Source organism: Ambystoma mexicanum, chromosome 9 (assembly GCF_040938575.1).
Source record: "Ambystoma mexicanum isolate Mex_15411 chromosome 9, UKY_AmexF1_1, whole genome shotgun sequence".
NCBI lineage: Eukaryota > Metazoa > Chordata > Amphibia > Caudata > Ambystomatidae > Ambystoma > Ambystoma mexicanum.
The window spans coordinates 873,478,363-873,506,223 of NC_090931.1; the positions used below are offsets into that span (position 1 = coordinate 873,478,363).

A 27,861-nucleotide genomic window follows, 5' to 3' on the forward strand; every position below is an offset into this window, starting at 1 on the left:
GGATTCTATAAAGAAATAGAGTCGGTCTTACAGTCATCGCTATTCACTCTAAGTGATATTGACCTATTATTTCCCGTACTCCTGCCAGTTGATTTGTGGAAGCAGATTAGGACTATAGATGACATACCTGGGTTGGGAGATACATGGGATAACATGACTAGGCTGGACAGAGAAAGACCAGCTGCCGAACGACCACCACAAGTGATATTAACCTTGCCTGATAGAATTATTGTAAAATTGAAAACTATGGTTCCAGAAAAAGAATCATATGGGACAAGCTTACGGCCTGTGTCCAAGGAAAGTCAGAGGGTGCTATCGATTTTTTCAATCGGTTCAAGCAGGTATTCTCAGATTTCAGTGGACAAGATTTGGCACACAGTCAGGGAAAAGGTTGTTTGTCGACAAATTTGTACGTGGATTGCTGCCTGACATCCAGTTACAGATTATGTCCTCTGAAAGCGCTTGGCAGGCGAAGTCCCAATCAGAAGTATTGCATATGGCTCAGTATTATGAAAATCGTGTAAACACTGAAAAAGAGAAGCTTGAGAAAAAAAAGGGTGACTTGAAAACTAAAGTTTTATTGCAGCAGATCGTTAGAAACCCTAGAAGGGGTAATCAATTTAGAGGTCAGTACATTCCACAGGGAAGTGCGCCCTTGGCTCGGGTAACCATTAACCAGTGTGCCTACTGTCGGCAGGAAGGCCACTGGCGTGCAAAATGCCCGACCTTACAGCAAAGGTCATTTGGGAACATGGGTAGACGATCCAGAGGTCGCCCAGGTGCAGGGGGCCCTGGCAGAGGTCAGTTTGCACCAGAATCACAGCAATCTCCTTCACAAGATAAGCAAGTTTCGAATGTGGATAATAGAAACATTTTTGATCACCCTTCTGCCGCGTACCTCTCTGAAGAACTTCCTTTTGATCATATTTTGTTCCGCTAGGATTGCCCGAAGCAGGATTTGGAACCTACACCTATTCCCGTTCATCAGAAAGGCCCCTACGTTGAGATGGCGGTGGGAAATAGGAAGCATCTATTTTTAGTAGATACGGGAGCACAGAAATGTTCCATTGACCATTCACGGGTTCCAAATATTCCCCTGTCAGGGCAGTCCAACGTTTCCGTAGGGTTTTCAGGCACACCTGTAGTTTGTCCGGTCTCTTTGCCGGTACCGATAACACTGGGTCCCTTCACGGAACAGTGTCCATTTTTACTTACCACAAACTGTGGGGAGAACTTGCTGGGGCTAAATTTGTTGAAGGCATTACACGCAGTAATTCATTGTTCTCTGGATGGAATTCGGTTAACAATTTCACCCCAGCAATCACTCGCCTCTCAGTTTTTGACTCGACCTTTAACGCCAGAATTTAGTAATGTTCCAGAATGCTTATGGGCAATCGATGATAATGATGTGGGCATTCTCCAAATTGAACCTGTTAAAATTATTTTGAAACATGGAGTAAAATTGCCTCGCATCCCGCAATATAAGATCTCAGTTGAAGGCGAACAGGCTTTGAAATGTATAGTTTCTGATTTTGTACATAATGGAGTAATTGAGGAGATTACGGGTAGCATATGTAACAGCCCCATTTTGCCAGTATACAAAAAAGGTGATAATGCGATTCCCTTTCGTTTTATAATTGATTTACGCGCTATTAACAAAATTGTGGCTCCTCAATTTCCTATTGTACCTGATATTACAACGATATTAACCATGATTCCGGCTTCTGCCACTCACTTTAGCATTGTTGATCTTAAAAACACGTTTTTCAGTATTCCTATACACAAGGATATCAGGTATTTGTTTGCGTTTACCCTAGGTGGACACTCGTTTACATTCACTCGTGCACCACAAGGGTACACTGAAAGTCCAAGTATTTATAGTAGGGCATTGAAAGAGCAACTTGATACCCTTGAGTTGCCTACTACTTGCACGTTACTACAGTACGTAGATGACCTCCTCTTGGCCGCAGATTCTGAGAGTGCCTGTAAAGAAGGCACCGTGTTGCTGCTTTGTCATCTAGCAAAACCTGGCCACAAAGCTTCACTTAAGAAAGTCCAATATTGTTGCCAGGAGGTCGCCTGTTTAGGCTATCTCCTGTCAAAGGAGGGAAAACGGTTGACACCTGAACGAATAAAGACCATTTCTGGTATGTCTGTCCCAAATACGCAAAAGGAAGTTAGAGCCTTGATAGGTATGGCTTTTTATTGTAGATTGTGGATCCCAAATTTTTCGTTAACGATTAAACCAATGTTGGCTTTGACAAAGAAGGGCATTTCTTTGCCATTGCCATGGACCTTGGAACACCAGACAGCATTCGATTTGCTCAAATCCGCGCTGTGTTCGGCGCCGGTTTTAGGAACTCCGAATTATGATAAGGCCTTTGTATTGTTTGTGCATGAATGTGATGGATGTGCTTTGGCTGTGTTAACGCAGGAACATGGAGGGAAAAATAGGCCGTGCGGCTACTATTCCTCCGCCCTTGATCCTGTAGCATGCGCTTTGCCAAGATGTTTGCGCGCTGTTGCTGCTGCTGCTGCATCTGTAAAACAGAGTGAGGGAATGGTCCTGGGTCATGCGTTAACCCTAATGGTACCTCACTCTGTAGATATTCTATTGAATAGAACTCAAACGCAACACCTCACTTCTGCACGATTGACAAGATATCAACTGATCTTGTTCGCTCCCCATATTCAAATTCAGAGATGTTGCGTATTAAATTTCGGCTGAACTTTTACCTGTCTCACAAAATATTGTTGATGATGACGATACGTCACACGATTGCCTTTATATGACAGAACAAGAGACTAAAGGCAGAATCGATTTGAAAGACACACCTTTGAATAGCCCTCAAGGAGAGCTATTTTGTGATGGCTCTTGTTTTAAACTTCCAGACGGTACATCCACGGCTGCTTATGCTGTCACTACTTTAAGCACGGTTGTGGAAACCAAAAGAATTATGCATAACTCTACGCAGGCCGCAGAAATTATAGCGTTAACTCGGGCTTGTGAGCTTTCTGAAGGGCGTACAGTGAATATATATACTGACAGCCAGTATGCCTTTGGGGTAGCCCACAATTTCGGTAGACTTTGGAAAGAACGAGGTTTCTTGACTTCGCACGGAGCGAAAATCCAGCACAGCACTTTAATAGTGCGATTGCTTTCAGCACTTGCACTCCCTGTTCAGTTAGCTATCATAAAATGTTCAGCACATCAAAAAGTTACAGATGATGTAGGAAAAGGGAATGCCTTCGCCGATCAGATAGCTAAACAGACTGCCACTGATTTCAGTTCAGAAATGTACGCTGTAAAAGAAGTTGTAAATGTTTGCACTTTGGGAGAAAGTATTGATGTTGTAAAAGATATTCAAGCAGATGCTACTATAGAGGAAACTAAGAGATGGATCGAGGGTGCAGGAAGATTGGATGAGGATGGGTGTTGGGTAGACAATGTTGAAGGGAAATGGTTACTCCCTGACGCCTACATTACAATGATGGTTATTATGGCTCATGGTCCGACACATGTGTGTGCGAGGAAACTAACGAAAATGCTGCACAGTGTATGGGCCAATGATAAGATTTTCAAAATTGCGGAGCGTTTTGTCCAGAACTGCATGGTTTGCTTGCAGCACAATGTAGGGAAAGGTACCTCGACTCCTAGAGGAAGTTTCGCTCCACCTTCTTTTCCGTTTGAGGTTATTCGTTTTGATTTTATTGAAATGGAACAGTGTAACAATCTTAAATATGTATTGGTTGTTATTTGCGCATTTAGTAACTGGGTTGAAGCCTACCCGGTTAAAGATGCAACGGCCATAACCACGGCAAAAATTCTGTTGAAAGAGTTTTTTCCTAGGTTCGGGCTGCCGAGAGTCATCTGGTCTGATAATGGGCCACACTTTATTGCCACTGTAGTCCTGCAAATTTGCAAAGGACTACAGATTGACAAATGGTTCCATTCGGCTAGACATGCCCAGAGAGCCGGATTAGTGGAAAGGCACAATGGCATTATAAAGAACAAACTCGCTAAAACGTGTGCTGGCACCAAGCTAAAATGGCCAGACGCCTTACCGATCATGTTATTATCGATGAGAACGACCCCTCAAACTAAGACTGGGCTCTCTCCATTTGAGGTGGTAATGGGGAGACCTGCTAATATTTGGGGTATGCCAAAAAGTCGCTCACTACGGGATATAGAAAATGTGCTTCTTTCAGACTACTGTAACCAGTTGACTAAAAATCTGTTTTCAATTTATCACCAGGTGCGAGAGGCATTAACTGTACACTACGAGGGCCCTGGTCACAGTCTACGACCAGGGGACTGGATCCTCACGAAGGTTTTTGAGAGGTCATCTTGCCTTGCACCTCGGTGGAGGGGTCCCTACCAGGTCCTGCTAGTCACCCAGACTGCCGTGCGGGTAGCAGGTCGAAAACACTGGATCCATGCAACGCACACCAAACGGATCCCACAGCCCGTGCCATGCGATACAGAAGACACAGAATCTCTTCCCACTGCTGTAACTTGCGTGCCTGAAACAGCAACAACCAACAAGGGAGAATCGGAGACCGCTTCAGAATCCACAGGGCCAGACAAGATGGCCATCTTGTCTCCGCACTCCCCAACAGTGGAACTTCCGGATCAATCCTTTCTTGATCCCATTTCCTTCCGTTCACCACTTCCAGGAGGAAGTGACGACACTTTGTTCTCACCAGAAACGGCAAAATATAATTTACGCCCACGGAAATAAATGTACAACATGGTCTGACTGTGCGACTGGAAAAAAATCATTTGAGGGCTTGTCTTTTTGGCCCGATTGTACGGAAAGATTCTGTCGGCTAAGGGTTGTGGGAAAGACATTAAGAAGACGCGCGACAGGAGTCGCCAGCAAACGAACAATTGGTGTTTTTTCGATTGAAGACTATGATGCCTGCACCCGCTACTGCTCGTACTGAACTTTTAGATAAAAATATAATGAGCAGAGACAATGATCAAGTATGTAAGGGGACCCCCAAAGTGTATTGTTGCCTTCTCGTACTAATTACTGGATTTGTAATGACTTTTAGGTTTGGGTTATGGTATCTGGAAGAAGCATATCCGTTAGAGGACTTTTTACCCATTGAGAATGTATCTGTGATTCCCACTCCTTCTGTGCAATTACATACTTTGTTGCCTAGAGACTCTTTTCATAGACGGAATTATCCGAATAATACCCTTTCATTAATCATGAATGCCACTCATGCAGTTTTTAATAAGACCAATTGCTGGATCTGTACACATTTACCGCAACATGGGGATAAAGGGCTTGGTTGGTATATTTACCCTTTGCCTCTGACAACTGCCTGTTACGCTTCTCTTAGAGCACTATTTTTTGGTCGATGGAATGACAGCATTTCAGGGAACTTTGATGGTACAAATTTAAATAGTTTTGAAAAGAATGTTTTTATGCCCCTGGGATGCTCGCTTTTTGCAAATAGAAGCAAGCAAAACGTTGCTTCTGTTAGGCCCTCTGATAGATTGTCCCATCCTTTTCAGTCTTTAATCTCTTTCAAAATGGCTCCTATAGGCAATAAGGATGCCACGCCTCCATCTTATTCTGTTAATCACAGCCCCAATTCAGTGTCCTTCTGCATACAGAGGAATGGAACACGGTCAATGGGTAATTTTAGAAAGTGTGCCAACGTTGCGAATTTGACTAGTGAAAACAGACCTCTGTACGTAGGCGAACCTGTCTATTTTGTTTGCGTAATGTGGCATTTCCGTGGTTGCCCAGGGATTGGCAAGGAACCTGTTATATAGGGATTCTATTACCTGGGGTATTTATTGCCAGTACTACAGAAATTTCAAAGACTCGTCCATGACGAGGTGTAAAAGGGGATACTCCGGCGCAAACTTTAGGAGATATTATGAACTCTTTTGTACCATTTTTTGGGCAAATTACGAATTCAGAAGATAATAGGGGACTAGCGAGAGTTTTGGAGAGAACCATCACTTGAAACACTTGTGTATAGGCGCGTTACAAATACCATATCATATCATATCATATCAATCGGACCACTGACATACTCTATAATATGATGCTAGAGCAGAGAGCGATAAGATTAGTGGCTCTTCAGAACCGGATGGCATTAGATGTCATCCTGGCAGAGCGAGGAGGAGTATCTAAATTAGTGGGGTCCGCTTGCTGCGTTTACGTTCTAGACTCCTCTCCCACGATCTTTAGGGCGATCCAAAATCTACATGTCCTTAGTTCAGAAGTACCTGTTCCTGAGGGAAATTGGGAACTTGGTACATGGTTTTGGGACCTCCTACGGTCATGGGGATGGAAGTTGTTCTCGGCCCTACTGATTATCTTGGGAGGTTTTCTGTTTCTTTGTTGTTGTATACAGTGTCTCCTGGTATATGCTCAGTATTAGGACTGCTGGGGGTGAGAAATGCATGGCACTAAGAGGGATTGGTAGGCGGCAGAAACCGTGCTGCACTAGGATTGAATGCTGGGGGCAGGGAATGGGTATCACCTGGATGAATTGCCAGAGGAGGTTAATGCACTGCACTGGAATGAGCTGTTGGGGGTGGGAAATGTACCACATTTAGATGGAATGGCGGATGTAGGAAAAGTATTGCCACTAACTAACCATACTAAAAACGGACCTTTCTGCATATTCACCCTCAAACTCTGAACTAAACACCCATACCTCTACCCCACCACAAACCGCATGCACTTCACAACATCCGACAAGAAAACAAACCATAAGCAATCACACCTCAACATCACATGATGGATACCAACCAAAACTGGACCCACGCTCAGTGACTGGTTTCTCCAAACTGAAGCTGCCAACAGCACATCAAAGCTCTCTTGCTCTTCTCCCTCTCAACCCACTAAAAATCCCGCAACCCACCTTCCATAGCAGATCCACCAGAGCGCCAAGATACAACCAAGTGGCGGCAGTGCACGGTTCAAGGCCGGTTAACATTAACATAAACAAGGGCTAACGTGAATGGAAGTTGTCAACAGTTGCCAGAGCCGCAAAGATCTACTTACTTCAACTTTCCTAGAAATGGGCAATATTACATCACCAAGGAATTGTCGGCCAACATCCTGAGTGTAGAGGCAGGGATATTTCTCTGCTTGCAGGCATCTGACCTTGAGCAGAAGCCGCTGACTGTCTACTCATAAGCGTGAAATCCATTACCAAATCCCTCTTCATAGTCGCAATGCTTACAACGTGAAGTGGAATCCATCCCTGACACAGGTGTTCCTGTTGCTTTAAATACTCTTCAGCCCTCTACAAGGCTTTTTAAACCCACTCCACCAGGGGGGACTATAAAAGGTCCAGATTACACAGAAACCTCTTCTTTGTTTCATGTCTCCCTCTGTAGCTAGGTTGTTCTGTTGCATTTTAGGAGGGTGCTCCTGCCGTACTTGAGCTCCATGGCATCTGCCAGGCTTGGGTCCTGGATAACTGCTGCAGAACATTGGACGAGTTTTCCCTGCGACCCTGCTGGCCATTGGGCCCAGGTTGGGGGCATGTGGTGAGATGTACAAAGACCTACCAGAGAATCTTTTATAAGGCGCTTAACACCCGAGATTCGTCTCTAAGTGCTAACCGGGATTCAAACCTTTGTCAATTTGCACTGTTTTGGTTCCAAGCCAAACGCGTTGCCCCTGAGCTAACCCCAAGCCCAACTGATGCAAGACCGGTACTGGTGGAAGGGGGTAAAACAGACGATATACTGAGCACAGGTTGGAGAAAGGTAGACTGCAGGGTTTCGGGAGCCCCGCCCCATAGAAGGGCTATGGTCAAATGCAGTAGAACAAACCGCCTGGTGAAATGGGGTAAACGCAGTGCATCCACTCAGATGAAGTTGTCGTTGGATTCCATTGTTAAAATTTCCGTGACAACTTCTGTTTGAAAGAGGGTCCATGACTACCATATTAGGCTGACATCCGGAGTCCTCTGACCACCCTTGTTAGCTTTTAGACATGGCAGCACATGCCATGGGCAACAGATATGTGTATGTTGCGAGATTGAGATGTGTAAGGAGCACATATGGAGATTAACAAAGGCATAATTAAAAGATAGAGAAGAACAGAAAAATAGGAGGCTCCTCACTACCTCCATCCGAGAGTTCTTTGGATATGTTCCCATCAGTTGCATCAGCAGAGCAGCTGCCCACGAAGGCACTAAAGTGTTAATTCTGCCCGATCTGAAGAAGACCGCTAAATAAAAAGGCATCTTTTACCTTGAAAAGTATGGTTTACAAAAAGAAATCTGTCTCAGGGTTAACAATATGCTATCACTCACTCACTTAAAGACTAGCCACATTGAGAATGGAAATTACTTCTCTACTGCCTAAAAATAATTTTACTACCAACTCAAAACAAATAGGGAGTAAAATAATCACTTCAAAATCCCATCTGGAGACCTGGTGGTGGGCATGAAATCTTCTGTTGTGAGTGAGGCGGTTGGTCTGAAGTCGGGGACCCTTTGGAAACACTCTTCTGTGCCCTTGTTAAAGGATTGTTTTTGTCTTTGGCTATGAAGTTAATCTGTCTGAACGTGGCCTTGAGCTACTTTCAGTCCAGCCATTCTGCTGAGATAGATAGGACGCAGATCCATGATGTCAGGGCTATCTCTCAAAGGGGTCTGATATAGAGAGCTGCAGCAGAACCTCCATGCGAAAGGCGAAATCTCCAATCCCTGATTCGTGGTAACGAAGCTGTCCTGTACAGAAACAAATAAAGGCAACGGGAATGGTCCTCTTAATAAATGAAGGAAGGACACAAGAGTGGAATCGTTGTATCGAGTACACAAAGCCCCGTCATGTGCCTAGCCACTGATGCTTCTCCCAGTTATCTCATTTAAGACAGAAGAGGGGGCCTGGGATTGGTGCAGCCGGCCGGATGAGACTGATGCCGTGTGGGTACCACAAGGTTTTTATGTTTTATGAGAAGTTATGCATGGAGACAACGGCAGAATGCTGGAAGTCCATCTTGCTTTCACTCGTGTGTTCCTCAGAACAGTGTTCTTCACAGTCAATGGGGATCTCAAAGTCTTAAACTATAAGTGTATTTTTATGAAGGCGGCACTAGCCTCATATCAAAAGGTATCTGGGCTTTTGCTTTCCAGATGGTCCAGGTAGATCAAAACATCAGAGGTGCAGATAAGACCAGAGGCTGTCAAGATTGTTTGGCCTTTTTCCCATGACAGGTTGTTAGCCCCTTTCCCCTCCCTCTGCCCCACTAGAGATTCTGGATTGGTGCCACATCACAGTGTTATTGAGGTTCCTGGCCATGCACAGAGTGCCCTAGGATTCATGGCACAGGGCCCCTGCAGCTTTAGTCCAGGAGGATTGATTACACATTGTTTCGGATTGATTGGGAATGAAGGCCTTTCTCTGCAGGTATATAAACACCGTTCTTTATCCCTTCTGAGAACCCATTGACTCAATCTTGGCGTACTGGAGCGGTGTCTATTGGAGACATGACTCCATCTTGCCTTTGTATAAAGCCATAAGAGGATATTTCAGATTCACATCACAAGGCCACTATATTCATTTTCTGTGCGCCCCCCCCCTGTTCCCCATTCTCTGTGCATACACCTCCATCTTTTTGTGCCTATGTTCTGGTGTACTTGGGGGCCTAGTGCACTTAATTCAGGAATTCTTCTTTTATAATGTGCTTAATACTGGAAACCAGTCACTAAGAGTTGGACCAGTAGTCGAACCTCTGTTGCGCTGCGTGGTCTTGCTTCCAAGAGGAACACTTTGCCCCTGAGGCATCCTACTGGGCCGGATTTACAGGTAAGGGAACACATGGCATGTATTGCACCCTTTCAGGCGAGACACGCAGCAAGAGATGGTATTTGAAATTATGTTTTTTGTAGCCTCTTGGCTTTCCAGATGAGCTTTACTAGTATCGTTGGCTCCTTCCTATGAATGGCTGCTTATTCAGACCTGGTTATGTTAAACAGGAGGCTCCCAAGGCTGTTTCAGCCTTGGGAGCCTCCGGTTTGATAAATTGGGTTTAATATTCAATGAAGAGCACACATCACTTCAGCTTGTAGGCCACTGTAATGGCTCACGGTAGAAGAGCGCCTGAATTTTAGAATCCTGGCCATCAAACATAAATGTATTTATGGTAAAAGCCCGATCTACATGAAAAATAGTATTGAGGAGAGGCAATGCTCTAGATTGCCGAGATCTAGTCAAGGTCTGCTGCTCTAGATACCATGAGCCAAACTTGAGAGAGCAGGAAGATGATCCTTCAGTGTTTTAGCTCCGACAAGCTGGAATAAATTAACTGTTAACCTGAGATTGGATTCCTCGCATTTATCTTTTTAAAAGGCCTTGAAGACCTTCTTTTTTACTTAGCTGTATTGGTCTGCTCAGTTGCTCTTATCCTGCTGATATCCTGCAGTGTTTATCCGTTTATCTTTTTTAAGATGTTGTATTTTAAAGAAATTGCTGACATGGATCAATTGTGCTGTGGATTTCGTTCATGCCAGGTGTTTTGTCTCCTCTCAGTGGTTCAAGCTCTGGATAACACTGGTTGGGATGTTTGTCGTCCAAGCAAATTATTTGCTCTCTAAATATTGAGATTCAGAAATGCCGCCCATCTCGAAAGGGATGGCAGTCGCTCTGCTATAGGTTCTGGCATTGCACCATTTATTAATCTTTTGTCGGATCTCATGCCTCACAGAGCTTGACATCTTTATTCGGCGTGAGGCAGATGGTACTCCATCCTGACGGTATCCCTTTAGATTGACATAATAATGCAATTTACTCTATCCCTTTGTGAGGCATTAGGTGTTGGTGTATGCTGGTTGATGTTCGAGGGCAAGAGCCTGCAACCTTTGGCTCTCCAGATGTTTCAGACTACAATTCACATTATATCTGGCTATTGACAAGGCAGGCTTGGGATGATGGGAGTTGTAGTCTAAAACATCGGGAGAGCCAAAGGTTGCAGACCCCAGTTCTTGGGGGATTCTGGGCCGATGATTAATATTGATATTCAGTCTCCATCCTCCTCCTGCAAGTGTGTCTGTGATTGGGGCATTTAGGAGACTTGGGACTGGTTTGCAAGACAATGCATCTTTAGCAGCCAGGTGAATTCTGGGTTTCCTATTTAGCATTCTAATTGTATATACCGTACTCATTTTGGAGTGGGTCTGTTGTCTGCAGTCACCGCCTGTGAGTTTTTGGAGGTAGTCACTTTAGTTTGGTATTTCAAAATACAGCTCCTACTTGACAACACTTCCTAGCAGATCAAGGAACATTGAGGTATTAAATGGTAGGAAATCATTCAGGTTTTCAAGTGTGAGATTCCCAAGTACCTCAAAAGTAACTCATGATATTTTGTGGGTGACCAATTCAAAGGATTGGAGACCTGAGCAATTTTGTTGCTCCCCATTTTCTCTCTGCACCACGCTCCACAAGAATGGTCTGCACAAGTGTTCTAGTTCCAGCTTAAGAGTGTTGAAAAAAGATAAAAAGATTAACAAGCCAAAATGTGGCATGGAGGCCTGTCAGGCCCCAGAAGGACAGTGAGACATGTTATAGTAACCTGTCAGGATGGATGTTGCATATCTTAGGGCTGTATCTTTACCTCTCGAGGAACCCAAACCTTCCCAGATGACTCCAGAAAAATGTGTAAGGTCTGTGAGACTTGAATGACCAAAAATGTATTTGGTTTGAGTTATGCCCAAACTTGTTTGCCCTCCCTAATCCTAATGGTGGTTTTCTAGCTTTCTGTTTCTCCCCACCTTCCTGGTAGGAAGGGCTGTTATTATGATTGAGGCACAGAAACCCGCTCAATATTAGCTGCACCATGGAGTCCGTCAGAGGGGCGGTCCTTCATTATGTTTACTTTCACTGGAGGGGGTGCAGAGGTCTATTATAGAAATGGGCTGGGCCGAGCACCCCCCTGGGTCAAATGGGCGAAATTATCTTTGCATTCACCAGAAATTATCAATTGGTGGTTCTTAATTTTCTTTCTGGAAAACATAATTTTGGTCCTTGAACTGTGTATTATTTGGCAGAATGAACCATGCATTACACTGGTTCTCCTGCACGTCATTCTTTGTTGGGGAACACGAGAAGCCAGTGAGCTGTGTCTAGAAGGCAGATGACAATGGCCTCTTCGAGGATTGATCAAGGGGCTGCAACTTCCCCCATGGAACTACAAGATCGTTCATGTACATGGTGTATTAGATGCATGCTCACTCCGGCACACTCCTTGCTTCTGTTTGTAGGAATTCGTCATCACATCATCGCCCTTCGCACCACACTATAGGCCTCATTACAAGTTTGGCGGTAGCCTTGCTGGTAAAACCGTCAGGCTGCCGACAAACTTGCAAATTATTCTGGCACCTGCGAATGGGCAATTACTGGGTCATTACAGCCCTGCCAGACCCAGTAACTGCCCATTCGCGGGCGCCGGAATGAAATGCTCCCCATTACCATTTGAGCCGCATAGGGCTCAATGGGAATGGGGAGGTCAGATGCACCGGCACCATTCAGAATGGTGGCGGTTCAACCGACATGGTCTGCTTGCGGGTGCCGGTATGCCCGGCAGGTCAGACCTGGCGGGCGGGAAGGCACCCGCGAGCAGAACTAGTAGTTTGCCGATCTGGTAATAAGCAAGCTTACTGGTACCGTTGTTACCGGACCGGCAAACTCATAATGAGGCCCAAAGTCTGGTAACACATTTCTTTACTTGCATCTTGCACCTTTAATTTAGGAGCATCTGTGGGGAAAACTGAATCAAATGCCCTCCGGGACTATAAATCGACAAACCGTAGCTATATTCCCCGTGGACACACTTAAAATCTATTAAAAGGCATTTTCTCATTAATTAGACTTTTAAAAACACAGTGGTAATATGCTCTCACCACCGAACCCACTTAAACATGTAACTTTTTGTTACCTCTGTTTACAACTATACATGTACTTCCCACTGGAAAGCACATCCTGAAATCTAGTTCCAACCAGGAATCTACATCCAGTATGAATGTATAAATAGGGCGGTTCTGTGTAATTTTTTCAAATGTTTTTAATTGAAGTAGAAATCATTGATTGTATATTTTACTAGAAGATTTTGCTGCAAACATATGTGGGGGGAGATCACTGCAAATCCCCCCTATGCCCCTACATTCATTATTCACCTGAACCCACCCCCCACATATATTTGCGTCACTATCTGTTGTAATAAATTTGATTGGCCTCATTACACGGTAGGCGGTAAGGGAATAGCGGTACCGGTAATGGTTTACCGGTACCGCTAAATTCCCTAGCTAATCACGACCCTGAGTGCCCGCTAAGAACGGTGCCACTAATAGCGGCCAGTCCGTGGGCATGCAACCCCTCAGGTCGGAAATAGCAGCAAGGCGCTATTTGCACGCTATTACAAGGCATGCAGGCATGCAGATAGCGGCATGGTCTTGGCCGAAAAAGCCCATACCGGCATGGAGGAAATACCGGCATCGCGAACCACACGTTAAGAGACCTGAGTAGTGATCCCACTTGCCACAGGTGGCCACAACAGCACAGGTGGAGGCAATGGAGACTGGGGCAGCACAAAAGGAGCACACCACACCCCTTCCCACACCGAGATGGTTGCAATACTTGCATCATTACATGGGCTGGAGGACATGATTGCATTGCAGCACCAACAACAACAGGCAGCACAGAGGAGTCGCAGGAGGAGAAGGATGGCGATACAGGCCCAGCAAGCCACACCAGTGCACCCAGTCATACCACAGAGGCAGCCAGCAATCCCCAGGATTCGAGCCAACCCATTCAATGCAACCCCTGAGCAGAGACACACCCTGTACCACCTGGACCGGGATACCATCACCAGCATTGTGGACATGATTCACAACGACATAGTGAGCCACATAGACATCCGTACTGCCATCCCCCCTCCACTGAAGGTGGTAACTGTGCTCCACTACCTGGCCACAGGCACCTACCAGCACATGGTAGGGCAGATGCATGGCATTTCACAACCAGTATTCACACACACGTGGACCCAGGTGCCCGATGCCCCCCTGAAGCACACAAGTGAACACATAGCCCTGCCACGGACAGCCCAGGAGATCTCCAACGACAAACGTGGCATCTATTCACTGGCATGCATCCCACGTAACATCGGGGCAATCAACTGTACCCATGTGGAAATGGTGCCCCCACATCACTATAAGGCTGTCTAACGAAACAGAAAGCATTACCACTCCATCAATGTCCAAATGGTATGTGACTCAAATAAGAGATTAACACATTGCCGTGACTTATACCCCTGATCAACCCATGAATCAATGGTCCTGCGGAACTCAATGATACCACGCAAGATGGAGCGCCATGCTGGACAAAGTTTGTGCCTACTTGTTAAGTAGATGGGCAGGCACATGGCAGTGTGATGTGGGTTCTGTTTGGGGGGTAGAGATACATACTCCAACTGGTTGTGGACTGTCGTCCGTACAATAAAGGGACATACAGATGTACACCAATGTCCACCAACGCAGCACACAATGTAGAGGACACAAAACCACATGCAAGCAGCAAACTGCACAACAAAGACATCAATCCCTAACTCAATACATGACACATCTATCCACATGCACATTGCAGATCATACCATATCCTACATGACACAAAGCTGCTACATTCAGCAAATATGCATAATCTAAATGTGCGTTGAACAACATCACAACAGATATGTGCCCTTGAGTGCATGCAAATGGATCACATGTAGCCATTGTACAGAACTACATACGTACACTACTACTGATGTACCGCTTCACAGCATGGGGATATTGGAATCCTAATGGCAGTACACTAGCATTGTCGTACAAAGGTTGTCTGTGCCCATGAACACCTAGGACCCATCCACACCCAGGAGATGGGAAATACTGCCGGAGGCATGCATGGTGCACGTCCACTTGCAGGGACCAGCTTACCTTCTCACATTGCAGTTACACTGATCGTCTCCATGCATGCTGGGATTTCTGGATGGCAATCAGAATGCTAACATGTCCCGGTTGCAATTGAGGTGACGAGTTACAAGGCCCCGTTGTCCCAGCCGTGCAGGTGATGCTGCCTATCCCCTGAAGATTTGGCTCCCTACCCCTATACGGAACCCACAGATTGGCACGAAGAGGAATAGAACCTTGCACATAACCATACCCGCGTCGTGATTGGGCAGGCATTTGGCCTTCTGAAGACACAGCTCTGGTGCCTAATCTGGCCGGGTGAGGCCCTCCTGTACGGCCAGGACAAAGTGACGAAGATAACCATGGCATGTGTCATGCAGCACAATGTGTATGAGACGGAATGTGCCTATGCCCCCTGACATTGACATGCAACCACCTGATGAAGATGATGTTGATGGGGATGAGGATGGGGGAAATGGGCCGCCAGGACATGCAAGAGGCGATGTCCAGGGGGGACATGATGTGCGTCAGCATCTGATATATCGAATATTTTGAGAGACAAGGGCCAACAATTTTGGATGGAGATGGGCATTGTTGCCCTGCTGCATGTGGTGAGGCGCAAATTGACCCTGTCCCCAATAAATTACACATACACAATGATGAAGACCAAGCCTGTGCTTCAACTTGTCAACAGTGTATTATGAATAATTTGTGAACAAAAAGTGTATGGCCCCAACTGTGCAAACACCCTTTCCCCCCACCCCCAATACACTCCCAAAAACACCCTTTCCCCCCACCCCCAATACACTCCCAAAAACACCCTTTCCCCCCTCCCCAATACACTCCCAAAAACACCCTTTCCCCCTCCCCCAATACACTCCCAAAAACACCCTTTCCCCCTCCCCCTAAACACTCCCAAAAACACCTGTTCCCCCCTCCCCCCACAACACCCCCATGTGTGGCTTGTAGTGCATAGGTGTCCTGGTGCACATGTGCCAGCTAGTTCTTGCTGGCCCTACTTCTCCTGCCCTCCACCACCATTGGGAGGTTGGGATGACCGCTATTAGCGGTGACCGTAAAATTGCGGAAACGGAAATAGCGTCATCGCACAGGAACGGGAAAGAGCACGGCGGCCATCTTTAAAAACACAATCCATTGCCATCCTCTGCATCCAGGACCTGTTTCCACATGACTCCAACACCAAATCATCCTGCATACCCAGAAGATGCCAAAGGCCGTCAAGAAAGGCGCAGATCAGCAGCGCAAAGAAAAATTCACCAGTGAGGAGCTGATCATGCTAACACAGACCCTAGCGGCAAATGCCAATGTAGTATTCGCCAATGAAATGCAGCGTGAGACCCTCGTCAAGAGAAAGGCCATCTAGGCAGAGGTTGCCCACAAAGTCAGTGCGTTGGGCACCACCACCAGCACTGTCAAGGACTGCAGAAAGCGGTGGGATGACCTATGGCTCTGGGTCCGCAGCATTCTAAATGTAAAATAAATTCTGTCTGCGAATCGCAACCTAGCTATGGCCACAGGAGGTGGCGCTGATTCCCCAATAAAACTCCGGGAGTGGGAGGAGACCTGCGCCAGCACAATTGGCGTGAAATCGATTGAGGGAGTCGGAAACATGGAGCATGGTGCGCCCACTTCATCAGATGGAGGTGAGTGTACACATGAAACATGCACTGTGAAGGGTGAGGGGCCCCCCAAATCTGAGTCCACAATCAGCCCATGGAACCAGCCATAAACATACATGCACGCATCACCACATACACGTGCAACACAGACGTGCATGACCCACCCGACATCCCCATTACTGGATTCCCAACTAAAGAGGTCCCAATGAATAGAGTAGCATGACGTAAACATTCTGCATAAGGCACGTAGAACCATAACCGATGATATTCCCTATTTTTGTCCCCTACAGGATCACAGACAGACAGTGATGAACCGGGCACTGTGACACCTGCTCCCCCAGCAAAGAAAAAGGCCAGGACACATGAGACAAGGGACACCGCCACCACCTCAAGGGGCACCGGGAGGAGTGAGCAGCAGCAGAGGGGTAAAGGCAGCAAGAGCGCCAGTGCAACATGGCCTGAAGCCACGGCTGCCCCTATTGCTGCACCCACGGCAGTGTTCCCCCTGTCATTAGAAACAAGCACAGAGGGCCTGCACTCTGCTGCCACCAGTCCCACTGGTGAGGCAGCAGCCACTGCGCAGCTGTCGGACGTGGAGGAGGCAATTGATGTTGAAATGCAAAGGCAGACCCCAAGCCCCCCCGCAATCTATTGAGCCAAGCCCACGGCCACCATCACAATCGAGTAGCCATGGACAATCAGGCAACAACACCGTGGAAGGGCGCTGGAGCCCTCAGGTGTCCTCACCTGATGCCAGAGGCATGGACCAGGGTGCAGCAGCCACCCCAAGAGCTGGACGCAGTCAACACGACCTGGCAACCATCAGCCAGAGGCAGGTTGAAATCACTGCGCTGGTTGGCAGCATGTGGAAGAGGCAACCCGTCTGAGGGAGGAGTTTAGGTCGTATGCAAGCCAGACAAGAGAGGGCATGGAGGCCTGCACAAACCGGATGTGTGAGGAAATGGCCCAACTGAGGCAGTTCCTCACACGCATTGCGGACGCCATGGAGCGACAATATCCCCCCCCAACACAGGATCAACCGGGCACCTCCTCCTCTGCGAGTTCCCGTCAGACAAGCCCCCGCCGCTAATAGCGGTGACCGCTATTAACGGTCACCGCTATTTGCATGTAGTAGGAAGGCAGAAGTGCTATCAGCACTTTCGTCGATGGCGGTAAGGGACTTTTTGGGGTCTTTAGCGGCATGGCGGTAGGGTCGTTACCGGCATGGTGCTGCGCTCGTGTCCGCGTACTCATAATGCCACGCTATTAGCGGCATCAGGCCAAGGCGGACACGTTGATAGCGCCATGCTGGTAATGGCTGGAATTTGCCGCCTACCGTGTAATGAGGCCCGATGATTTCTATCTCGATGAAAAACTCCCTATATACACCATGGGCCCATATGCGTCCTCAATGTGCAAGTGCACACACCTTTACTAGGTAAATGGATCCATGTAAATGTCTGTGTGACGTGCCAGCTCATGAGCAACTCTGCAAGGTGACCCATTTGTATCACAGATTGCATGCCCACATGCACCTCTGAACGTGGGCACACTTGTAACTCTGCATGCGAGTCCTGACATGCACACAGACATGCACGCAGACAGACACACACACACCCCTCCAGAAAGAAAGGTAGGTATTGTTAGAAATGTATTTACAGTTATATTGTCTTCTGTGTAGCACAGTGATATTATATGGATGTGTTTAAGGGCTATTATCTCTTCTGAAACTAATTCTAATATAGTTTATAACAACAGTGCGGAATGACCGCCGTTTATAACAAAGTATTGTTTATGTTCCCCAATTACGGGAAAGTGATGTCAGACGCGGCGTGCGCGTGACGTCACACGTTTGTGTGTGCAGAAAGAAGATGGAACCGGCGCGAGAAAACAAGGATGGTTATGGGAGTTCAGAGCCAATAATTCTCTAAATGATGATAGAATCATTATTTACACTTCCATATAACTAATGTCTTTAAATTGACACATTTTACAATCATCAAGTAATTGTAATAATTTGGGGCGAAAAGATGCCATATTATATATATAGGATAGCAGTTATTACAAATAATATAGAATATGTTCATGTTGGCAGTAGATGGACATGCACTGATAGTGGGAGCCCATTGGTAGAGGCATCCTAAATCCAATAATCTGAAGTTTGATATATTTTTTTTATTGAAACTTCAGTTCAACGAACTTTAGTTGCAAGCAACCAAGAAAGTTAAGCTTTTGTTACAAACAAATCAATAACATCCAAACCTTCCAAATAAAACAAACCAAAAAAACACACAAAAAAACAAATTAGACACCATATTGACGTAATACCGCCAATGAAGGAAAAGAAAAAGAGTGAGCACAAAAAAGACTATCCTAGATGCCCTATTAATCTGAATTTTCAACAGGGGTTCGTCAATTTAAGATTTTTTCATTCAACAGTAACGAGTCCATATAATCCACAACTGCACAACTCAATTTAATGTTGTGTCCCGCAGACGCGTACGCCCACCAGTTGTTCATATTGTTATCAACAGGTGCAAAGCCCTCAAGATGACAAGACCATTGTGAAATAGTGGCTGAGCAAACTGTTAATAGGTTTTGTATTGATTTGATTTCAAGCTCACAATAACGGCAAAGATTGTCTTTTATTTCATGGTTATGTCGTGGCCACAAAATCTCTTTGGTGTTCAACGCATTTAAGCGTAACCTCAAAAATTGCTTGCGATGGTGACGAGACGGGCAATTTGTCAGATAGCGACACTGAACATTTAATTTGTGAGCTCCTATGCCCGACTTCAAGGTCGAAGACATTTTTCAAAGTTTGATATAAAGGGATTTGGTCAAGTAGAGGAAGCACAGCTAATTAATTACCAAATGCAGAATAACAAGCATCTTTCTGGACAACCACAATAACCAATATATAATTTTATGATTCTGCTATTTTTTAGCTTGAACTAAATGAAACATGGAGATCTAAGACATATTTGAATTCTAAGAAACACTGAACAAAACAATAACCAATAAGGGGTAAGTCCCGAATTGTGACATAATACAGTTGGGCACTAAGAATTGTGGTGAATGACACTATAGCCAACACATATTTTGATACTGCCATTCCAGAATTTCACCATGAAACATAATGAACTGGAACAGGATGGGATTTTCCAGACATGCTGGATGATCTGCTAATTTACATGGGGTACGTTAACAATTGCGACCCAACCAAATAGAGCTTAGGGGTGGACAAGTTTGCCATTAGAACAGGAAAAACCCCAATGTTCATGCACTTTCAGAATCTGAAGTTTGGTTTATGGCCACTATGATGCAATATCAATAGAATAAACTGATATGAATATTGTGGTGAGTTGATAATCGCTTACATTACGCTGGTTCCCACAATAAGGCCAATTACAAGGCCTATTATATAGGACTAACGTCATGGGTTATTAAGTTTACCCATGAGTGTAATAGTATTGTCACATGAATTAGCTAAATGGAGAGAAACAATTGTGTGAATCGTAACTAACAACAATGATGATGGACTCACTCACCATATAGTCACATTGCATGGGTGAATAACTGACCTGGATTGGACTAGCCCACAAGATTCATTCCAATTGTGGTTTGTGGATTATGGTTGCTTCACCAAGTCTACATCATAAGGATATCTAGGGTGATAACAACACTAAGGGCTGTTTTAGATTATGTATTGGGGGAATCCAAAATAATTGTTATTGATTGGCTTATAATTATGTTCGACATTTCTTTCCTTTTGTTTGTCCTTGTCATTTCTCCCATTCTTTTACCTTTCCTTTTTGAAATGGGAAAAATATGAATATATACTAGATATCGATCATTGTAATATGATAACAGCTTAGGTAACAGCCTTGAGAAAGACCGCAGGTCGAAACACGTGTCGGAGACAAAATAACATTTTTGAGTGTTATGGCTGCTGGCGGTTCAATGACATTTTTGGAACAGTAAACCTTTCTAGAACTATATGTAATCAGTAAATAACATTGGTGTATTTGCTTTCTGGAGATATATGCTATTACTTTGCCAAAGAAGACAAACAATATTTTCAAGGGTTATGTGTAATTTAGTATAAAAAGTGACTAACTTTGTATCTATACACCAATCAAATTTAAACTGAAAGCATTCTTGCTGTTTCGTATCTTTACTATTGACTACATTACGGTCAACACATATTTCTAGTTAATTCCGTATACTCGGATTATATGGATGTGTGTTTACTTTCAGACAAGATGTCAGGTTTCTGGTCATTAAAATATTCCTTTTACTTTGTCACATTTGCTACAGATTGGCAAAAAAACATTTTTAAGTGGCTTCTTACAGTAGTCAATTTTTAGTGCTTCGTTTGGGAGATAATTTACATATTTACAAACAGTCTTTTGTTATTCTCCAAGGTGCCACAGAGGATTAATTCTATAATTAAAACAATGCTGTGGGTCACCACTCCTTTAATGAGTGGCATACAGCTGCATAGCCATAGGGCGACTGGTAATAAGTAAATGACTTGTTCATCTGGTGTTAGACACGGAAAGGAGAACAGCCAGATCTGGTGCAGCTCTTGAGCTACTTCAGGCTCGATTCGGCAATTTGTAATCACAGCACAACCCATTATAGTGCAGCCGGGGGCGGGTGGGGACATAACAGATGTGAGATATTTATTGCCTGGCAGGAATCATGTTCTTAATACATCGAATTTCCAAAGAAGATATAGCTGAGCTGCCACTGCAATGGCTAATATTACACGGATTGGAAATTTCTACAAGCCATAACAATCTCTTTTATCCTTCATAAATTCAGTTACCAAATACACACCCTGCCCTTTTATTATATTTTCTCCTGTCTCTTTTAGGATCATGTATGACTGAAAATAATGGATTGTGTATTTGAGTGATAATTGTGTTTCATGAAATGCAAAATGTTATATTGTAGTGGACAGGTAAATGTAATGTTTTAATTGTTACTGATTATGATTGTAATGTTTTTTTCTATAAGTGCAAAAGTCAAAAAGAATTTGTCATAAGCACTAAATAAAAGAAAAATGATAATAAAAATACACGTTATTGTAGCACAGAGGACCTACACGTAAAGATTCAAAGTGGTCCTGCACTGGGACTTTTTAAACAAAGTCTCAGCAGCCAGATGTTTTGACCTTATTGCTAAATAAAACCAATGTCTACATTTTTTGTATCACCACCACCAGCCCATTGCAGGATGTTTGACACAAGATCGGTGACAGTCTCAAAGAAAAAGATACTGGAAATCCTCTTGACTGCTGCATCAAAATGGAAATGTGTACTTCTTCCATAAAGGTGAATCAAAGAAAACAATGCAGGCATCGCTTCACGGTCCTACCATTCTGTCAAAACCATATTTTAAAAAATGAAGTAGTATAGGGAAAACAGCCGAGCCTTTACCTGCGGCACAAGTACCCATAAACCTCGGCACTTTGTATACACCTGGTGAGTCAGATATGCTGGAGTTTCGCTAGCACATATTGAGTTGTTTTGCATCACAGAACCAGGGCCCAGCAAACACAATGAAAGTGCCAAAAGCAAGCATCTGAATGCTTCAGGGAAAATAAAGCAAGGCGAGATGAAATTCTAAAAGAGGGTTACCAGATTGTAGCGCTGTGCTTCAGCGCTGTCTACCACATCACCATCTTCCTCTTCGTCATCTGGAAACATTCCGGCATCTACCTGTCGTTGATACTCCCCTGGGAAAGAAAGAGATGCACACGTTGCCGCCATTAAAGTGGATTGTTCCTTCAGCTGAATTTGCATGTGCCACTAAGGCAGGCATCAGTCCTGGAGAACTATGGGTAGAAGGAGAACTGTTTGTTACACACAGAACTGCACACCTATGAAATTCAAGGCTGCAAACACATTGTGGCCGTCCTCAGGGGAACATGTATAGGAAGAAAAGACTTACGTTTTGTCAGATTTCTTCCAATGGAGTTGCAACATCACCTGTCTTACCTTTTCCAACATTGTTTCAGGACAATGGAATTGAAGGCTTCACAGAGTAGTTGCGAGTGGTTATGATTAATTTCAGTTTTCCACCCATAACCCCTTTGTGTTTCATTTGCTATAATTGCGTATAGCCAGTGTCAGAGAGCTTTTGTTCACAGATCAAATTTCATATATGACCGAATGGGGGTTCATTCATCGAGGGGGTTAGGGTGGTACCCACCCTTAATTTTTGGTACCCTCCAGGTCCCCTGAAGATACAAAGACAATTCCCCTAACCCCAAAAAAACAAAATGCATTTGCATTATGGAGCACGTGATTTTAACTCGCTCCATAATTATGTAAAAGTAGCCTTTACGTTTGAAATGAATCCAACAACATATAGATTCTTTGTAAATGCAGAGACTGGAGGTGCCCCTTATGCCCTACACAGTACTTTACATTGGTGAAGGCTGAGGGTTAAAACACCCATGCTTTCACTCATGCAAAGGTCTGTGAAAGGCATTAGGGAGACCACGGGCGACGCCATGCCATTCAGGATGCTTTGGGGGTGCTGGAAAATCCAGCGCATGAAGCATCCTGAAGGTGTCTTCAGCCCTTCCGCTTCTCGTCTGTCTCAGGCCGGCGGCAGTGTCAGAATGCTGACCCTGCCCTCTGCCTGATGCAAGAATATGCATGAGGAGGGGTGAATGGTGTCTCCTGACCCCTGACCCTATTCCTCCAATGTAATGACGGCCCACCCAGGTACATTATTGAAGTAAAAAAGATATGCTGTGCATGTGTGTGCGTGCATGTGTGTGTGCATCTGTGTGCGTGTGGGACATGTTATTTGTACAGTGGGCGTGCACGTGTGTGACAGTGTGTGTATCTGCCTGAGTGAAGTGTTCTGGTGGGTGCCATGTGAATGGTTGGGAGAAGCTGTATGGGTGTGTGACTGCTTGTGCAACTGTGTATATGAATGTGTGCATCGGCGTGAATAGGCGTTCTGGTGAATTAGGTGTGAATGAGGCATTCATACAGCACCCACCAGAACACTCCCTCACACCGATACACCCCTTCATAAACACATTCACACATGCAGTCACACACCCATACAGGGTGTGAATGTGTGTGAGAGAAGTGTTCTGGTGGGTGCCATGTGAATGGTTGGGAGAAGCTGTATGGGTGTGTGACTGCTTGTGCAACTGTGTATATGAATGTGTGCATCGGCGTGAATAGGCGTTCTGGTGAATTAGGTGTGAATGAGGCATTCATACAGCACCCACCAGAACACTCCCTCACACCGATACACCCCTTCATAAACACATTCAGACATTCAGTCACACACCCATACAGGGTGTGAATGTGTGTGAGAGAAGTGTTCTGGTGGGTGCCATGTGAATGGTTGGGAGAAGCTGTATGGGTGTGTGACTGCTTGTGCAACTGTGTATATGAATGTGTGCATCGGCGTGAATAGGCGTTCTGGTGAATTAGGTGTGAATGAGGCATTCATACAGCACCCACCAGAACACTCCCTCACACCGATACACCCCTTCATAAACACATTCAGACATGCAGTCACACACCCATACAGGGTGTGAATGTGTGTGAGAGAAGTGTTCTGGTGGGTGCCATGTGAATGGTTGGGAGAAGCTGTATGGGTGTGTGACTGCTTGTGCAACTGTGTATATGAATGTGTGCATCGGCGTGAATAGGCGTTCTGGTGAATTAGGTGTGAATGAGGCATTCATACAGCACCCACCAGAACACTCCCTCACACCGATACACCGCTTCATAAACACATTCACACGTGCAGTCACACACCCATACAGGGTGTGAATGTGTGTGAGAGAAGTGTTCTGGTGGGTGCCATGTGAATGGTTGGGAGAAGCTGTATGGGTGTGTGACTGCTTGTGCAACTGTGTATATGAATGTGTGCATCGGCGTGAATAGGCGTTCTGGTGAATTAGGTGTGAATGAGGCATTCATACAGCACCCACCAGAACACTCCCTCACACCGATACACCCCTTCATAAACACATTCAGACATGCAGTCACACACCCATACAGGGTGTGAATGCGTGTGAGAGAAGTGTTCTGGTGGGTGCTGTGTGAATGACTGGGAAGTTGTATCGGTGAGGAATGCTTGTGCAAATGTTTTTATGAATGTTCGTGTGTGTCTGTTTCAGGGGGTGCTGGAGTGCTGGGGCTTGGAGGGGGCATTGGTTCAGGGCAATACGAAGGTAAGAAAACATGTTCTTGCTGGCTGCATGCAGTGCACACAGTCAGCAAGAACATGTTCTTTTACTAGGGCATGGAATTCTTTGTTGTACATCTATGATAAAGTAAGCTTGGTAAGTGTTATCGCATGGCCAGACTAGCAAAAATGTGCTGTAGCAAGTTTAGCTGTCATTTCTAATGTGGCATGAGATTTATTTCAGGGCATCTATGATAAAGCAAACATGATACATGCTACTATATGGCTAGACTGTCATATTTTGGTGCACCATTGTAGCTATGACTTCTTCCTGTGGTATGTGATTTTTTACTGGGCATCAATGGTAAAACAAGTATGTTAAATATTATTACATGCCTGTAGTGGCCCGCATTGGTGATGCCAATTTCGACATGTTTTTGAGATAATGCCATTATGCGCAAGGCAAACAGGAATATGTTCTTATATGGTAATACTGGCATATAGCAGTGCAGCCTGCATAAAATATAACGGCACAGCAAGCGTGAACATGTTTTTACACTGGCATATATTGTGGGGGAGGCCTCATGAAAATGCATAGTATTTTTCCATGATCTACAAAACTGACTGCAAGCTGTCTGGCTTTTCACCCACTTTGTCACAGAAAGTGTGCTGTATAATGCACCATGGTAACCCATTATTTTAAAAAGTGTCTGTGGGAGAGAACCCCCCTATGCCTTTTTCGGTTATATCCGGCTCCCTCACTAGGCTTGGTCGCTCTTAGAGATTGGTTGGGAATATTTACGCCCCTCCAATTAAAGAATTCAGCAGTCGCCACTGATATAACCTCGTATGGCTGACAACGTCTATTCTAAAATGTTAGCGACTTAATATTACTGCTCCACAAGAGGCTACACTAGCAGTGAACCATATTATCCAAGTAATGTTTTCACACTGCCAGCATTTTTGTCCTTTCATAATTTGAAATGCATTTCAGCTACCTTTTGGTTTATAAATCCGGGATAGAATCACACAACATTATTTCTATTACCTCTTTTTATATTTGTGTAACTCATTTAAATGAAAGCTCTCTTAGATTTATCGATCCACTTTTCCAAACAATATTCTTCCATAATTGCAAACATTTCTTAGCTTTTTTTCTAATCAGTTTACTATAGACACTGGGTACATTTTCCCAGTGTTTCCACCTTTGCTCATCTCACCTCTCGCTGCCTTTCTCTACTGAGTGGTATGCCATTCCCTGTTCCCCTTTCCCATACCTTTCCCCCGAGCTGGGTCCCAGTCCCATGTTCTCTCTGCGTGGCCCTATTCTCCACTGAGCGGCTATTGATGCACTAGCACACGCTAAAACCGCCCACCATTACTATTCTCTATCAGGCATTTTCTTTGCCCCTTTTCAGGGCCCTAGTAACCTGCTGCCTCCTCAGCACATGTGAAGAAAATAAAATATTGGTATAGAGTGTGAAGCGTGATGGGGGGCATTGTGGGGGTTGGAAAATGTCCATCGGCTGCTTGTTTTTGGCCCATAAGTGGTGCTTCGACACCAGCTAGGAAGGATAGATTTTTTTCTATTACATTCTTTTGCTATTTGTACTTATAGTTACTAAAGGCAGGGTATGGGGCTTTGAAAAGAAAAATTGTACAATAGCACAGAGCATAGTTAAGAACAATTCCAGCAGTGGGTGCCTTACAGAAAGCAGAGTAGTAGAGAACACTGGACATAATGGGACTTGAATTGGGGACAATACTGACAGACAATTAAATAATGTAAACATTAAATATTCAAAAGGCACAGGTGTATATAAACTATGTATAGTGTGGCAGTGCTTAATATATGTGGGCGTTTGCCAGGGCCTAGCCTTGGCACCTATTTCTTAGCCCCGGCACTTAAATAATGTAAACATTAAATATTCAAAAGGCACAGGTGTATATAAACTATGTATAGTGTGGCAGTGCTTAATATATGTGGGCGTTTGCCAGGGCCTAGCCCTGGCACCTATTTCTTAGCCCCGGCACTTATTGACCCAGGCTCTGTTTAATCATGATATGGTGTTTTGGCAACTTTATTATTTTAACTGTCAGTCACCTAATGAGAACTTAGAACATCAGAGAAAAATGTTAACAATGATTCTGTTTAAAGACACACTTAAACATTGTACTCACATCAAGACACAAGTACATTCTTTTATGTTATGTTGATTGGAATTTGTAAATCGCACACCTGCCATGACTAGCACATCCATCAACCCCAATGAGCCAGTAGGAGTTGCAGCTTTAACCCCATACATCATGACACTCAGGGGAGTAGCTGTGGATGGTGGCAACCGTGAGCAGGAAGTTACCCGTCCCGATGTGTCATGGGTGTGCTAGAAAATATTTGAGTCCTACCACTTATTTTTTCACAAATGAAGCACTGGTGGGGAGAGGATATAGAAAAGGGCGTGGGAATATGTCCTGGATTAGAGCTATGCCCCATTCTAGAGAGAGGGGATGGAGTTTTGCAATACATTTGAATGTGGGGATAGTACTGGTTTCCATGGTATCAGGTGTTCCCATTAAGAGGGGCATGAGAGAAGAGGGGTAAAGAGGTCAAGCCGTTAAGTGGATTGAATCCTTTCTGACAGATTGCCATGACTCTGCTAAACTGGAGAACCATGTATCCTCCAAACAAATTGGAAACATGTGGGGTTCCCCACGGCTCTGCCCTTTCGCTGCTGCTTTTTAATCTTTTTGTGGCTCCTCTCGGTGTAATCATTCGTAGCATGGCATGTCCTTTGTGAATTACACTGATGATATACAGCTGTTTATAAAGCTCCCTGCAGAGAGAGAAGCAGAATCCACAATGTGCTTGTTAGCCATTAGAAGTTAGATGGATAACAACTATCTCAAAATATATCCAACAGAGGCAGAAATCATGATTGTCAATGCGAACATCTCCCTTATGGACCACAGGTTTTGGCCAAAATCATTCGGAAATTGCCCTGGGCTTTATCCTCATGTGAGATATCTTGGCATCATTTTCATTTCTGAACTCTTTCGTTCAGTGCAAGTCTCTGCCGTTCCGAAATCCTGTTTTGTTCTATTTAAACTAAGATTTCAT

The 27,861-nt window shown here is 44.8% G+C and overlaps 1 protein-coding gene across 3 annotated transcripts in view; it reads right to left on the bottom strand.

Annotated features, from left to right (window-relative positions):
* Positions 1-27,861, bottom strand: part of MLPH (melanophilin) — a 532,938-nt gene that overhangs the window by 254,189 nt on the left and 250,888 nt on the right. For all 3 annotated transcript variants that reach the window (XM_069615982.1, XM_069615981.1, XM_069615980.1), the window contains exon 6: positions 22,217-22,314. In XM_069615982.1, coding sequence (XP_069472083.1) covers positions 22,217-22,314 — 98 coding nt within the window. The remainder of the gene's footprint in view (positions 1-22,216; positions 22,315-27,861) is intronic.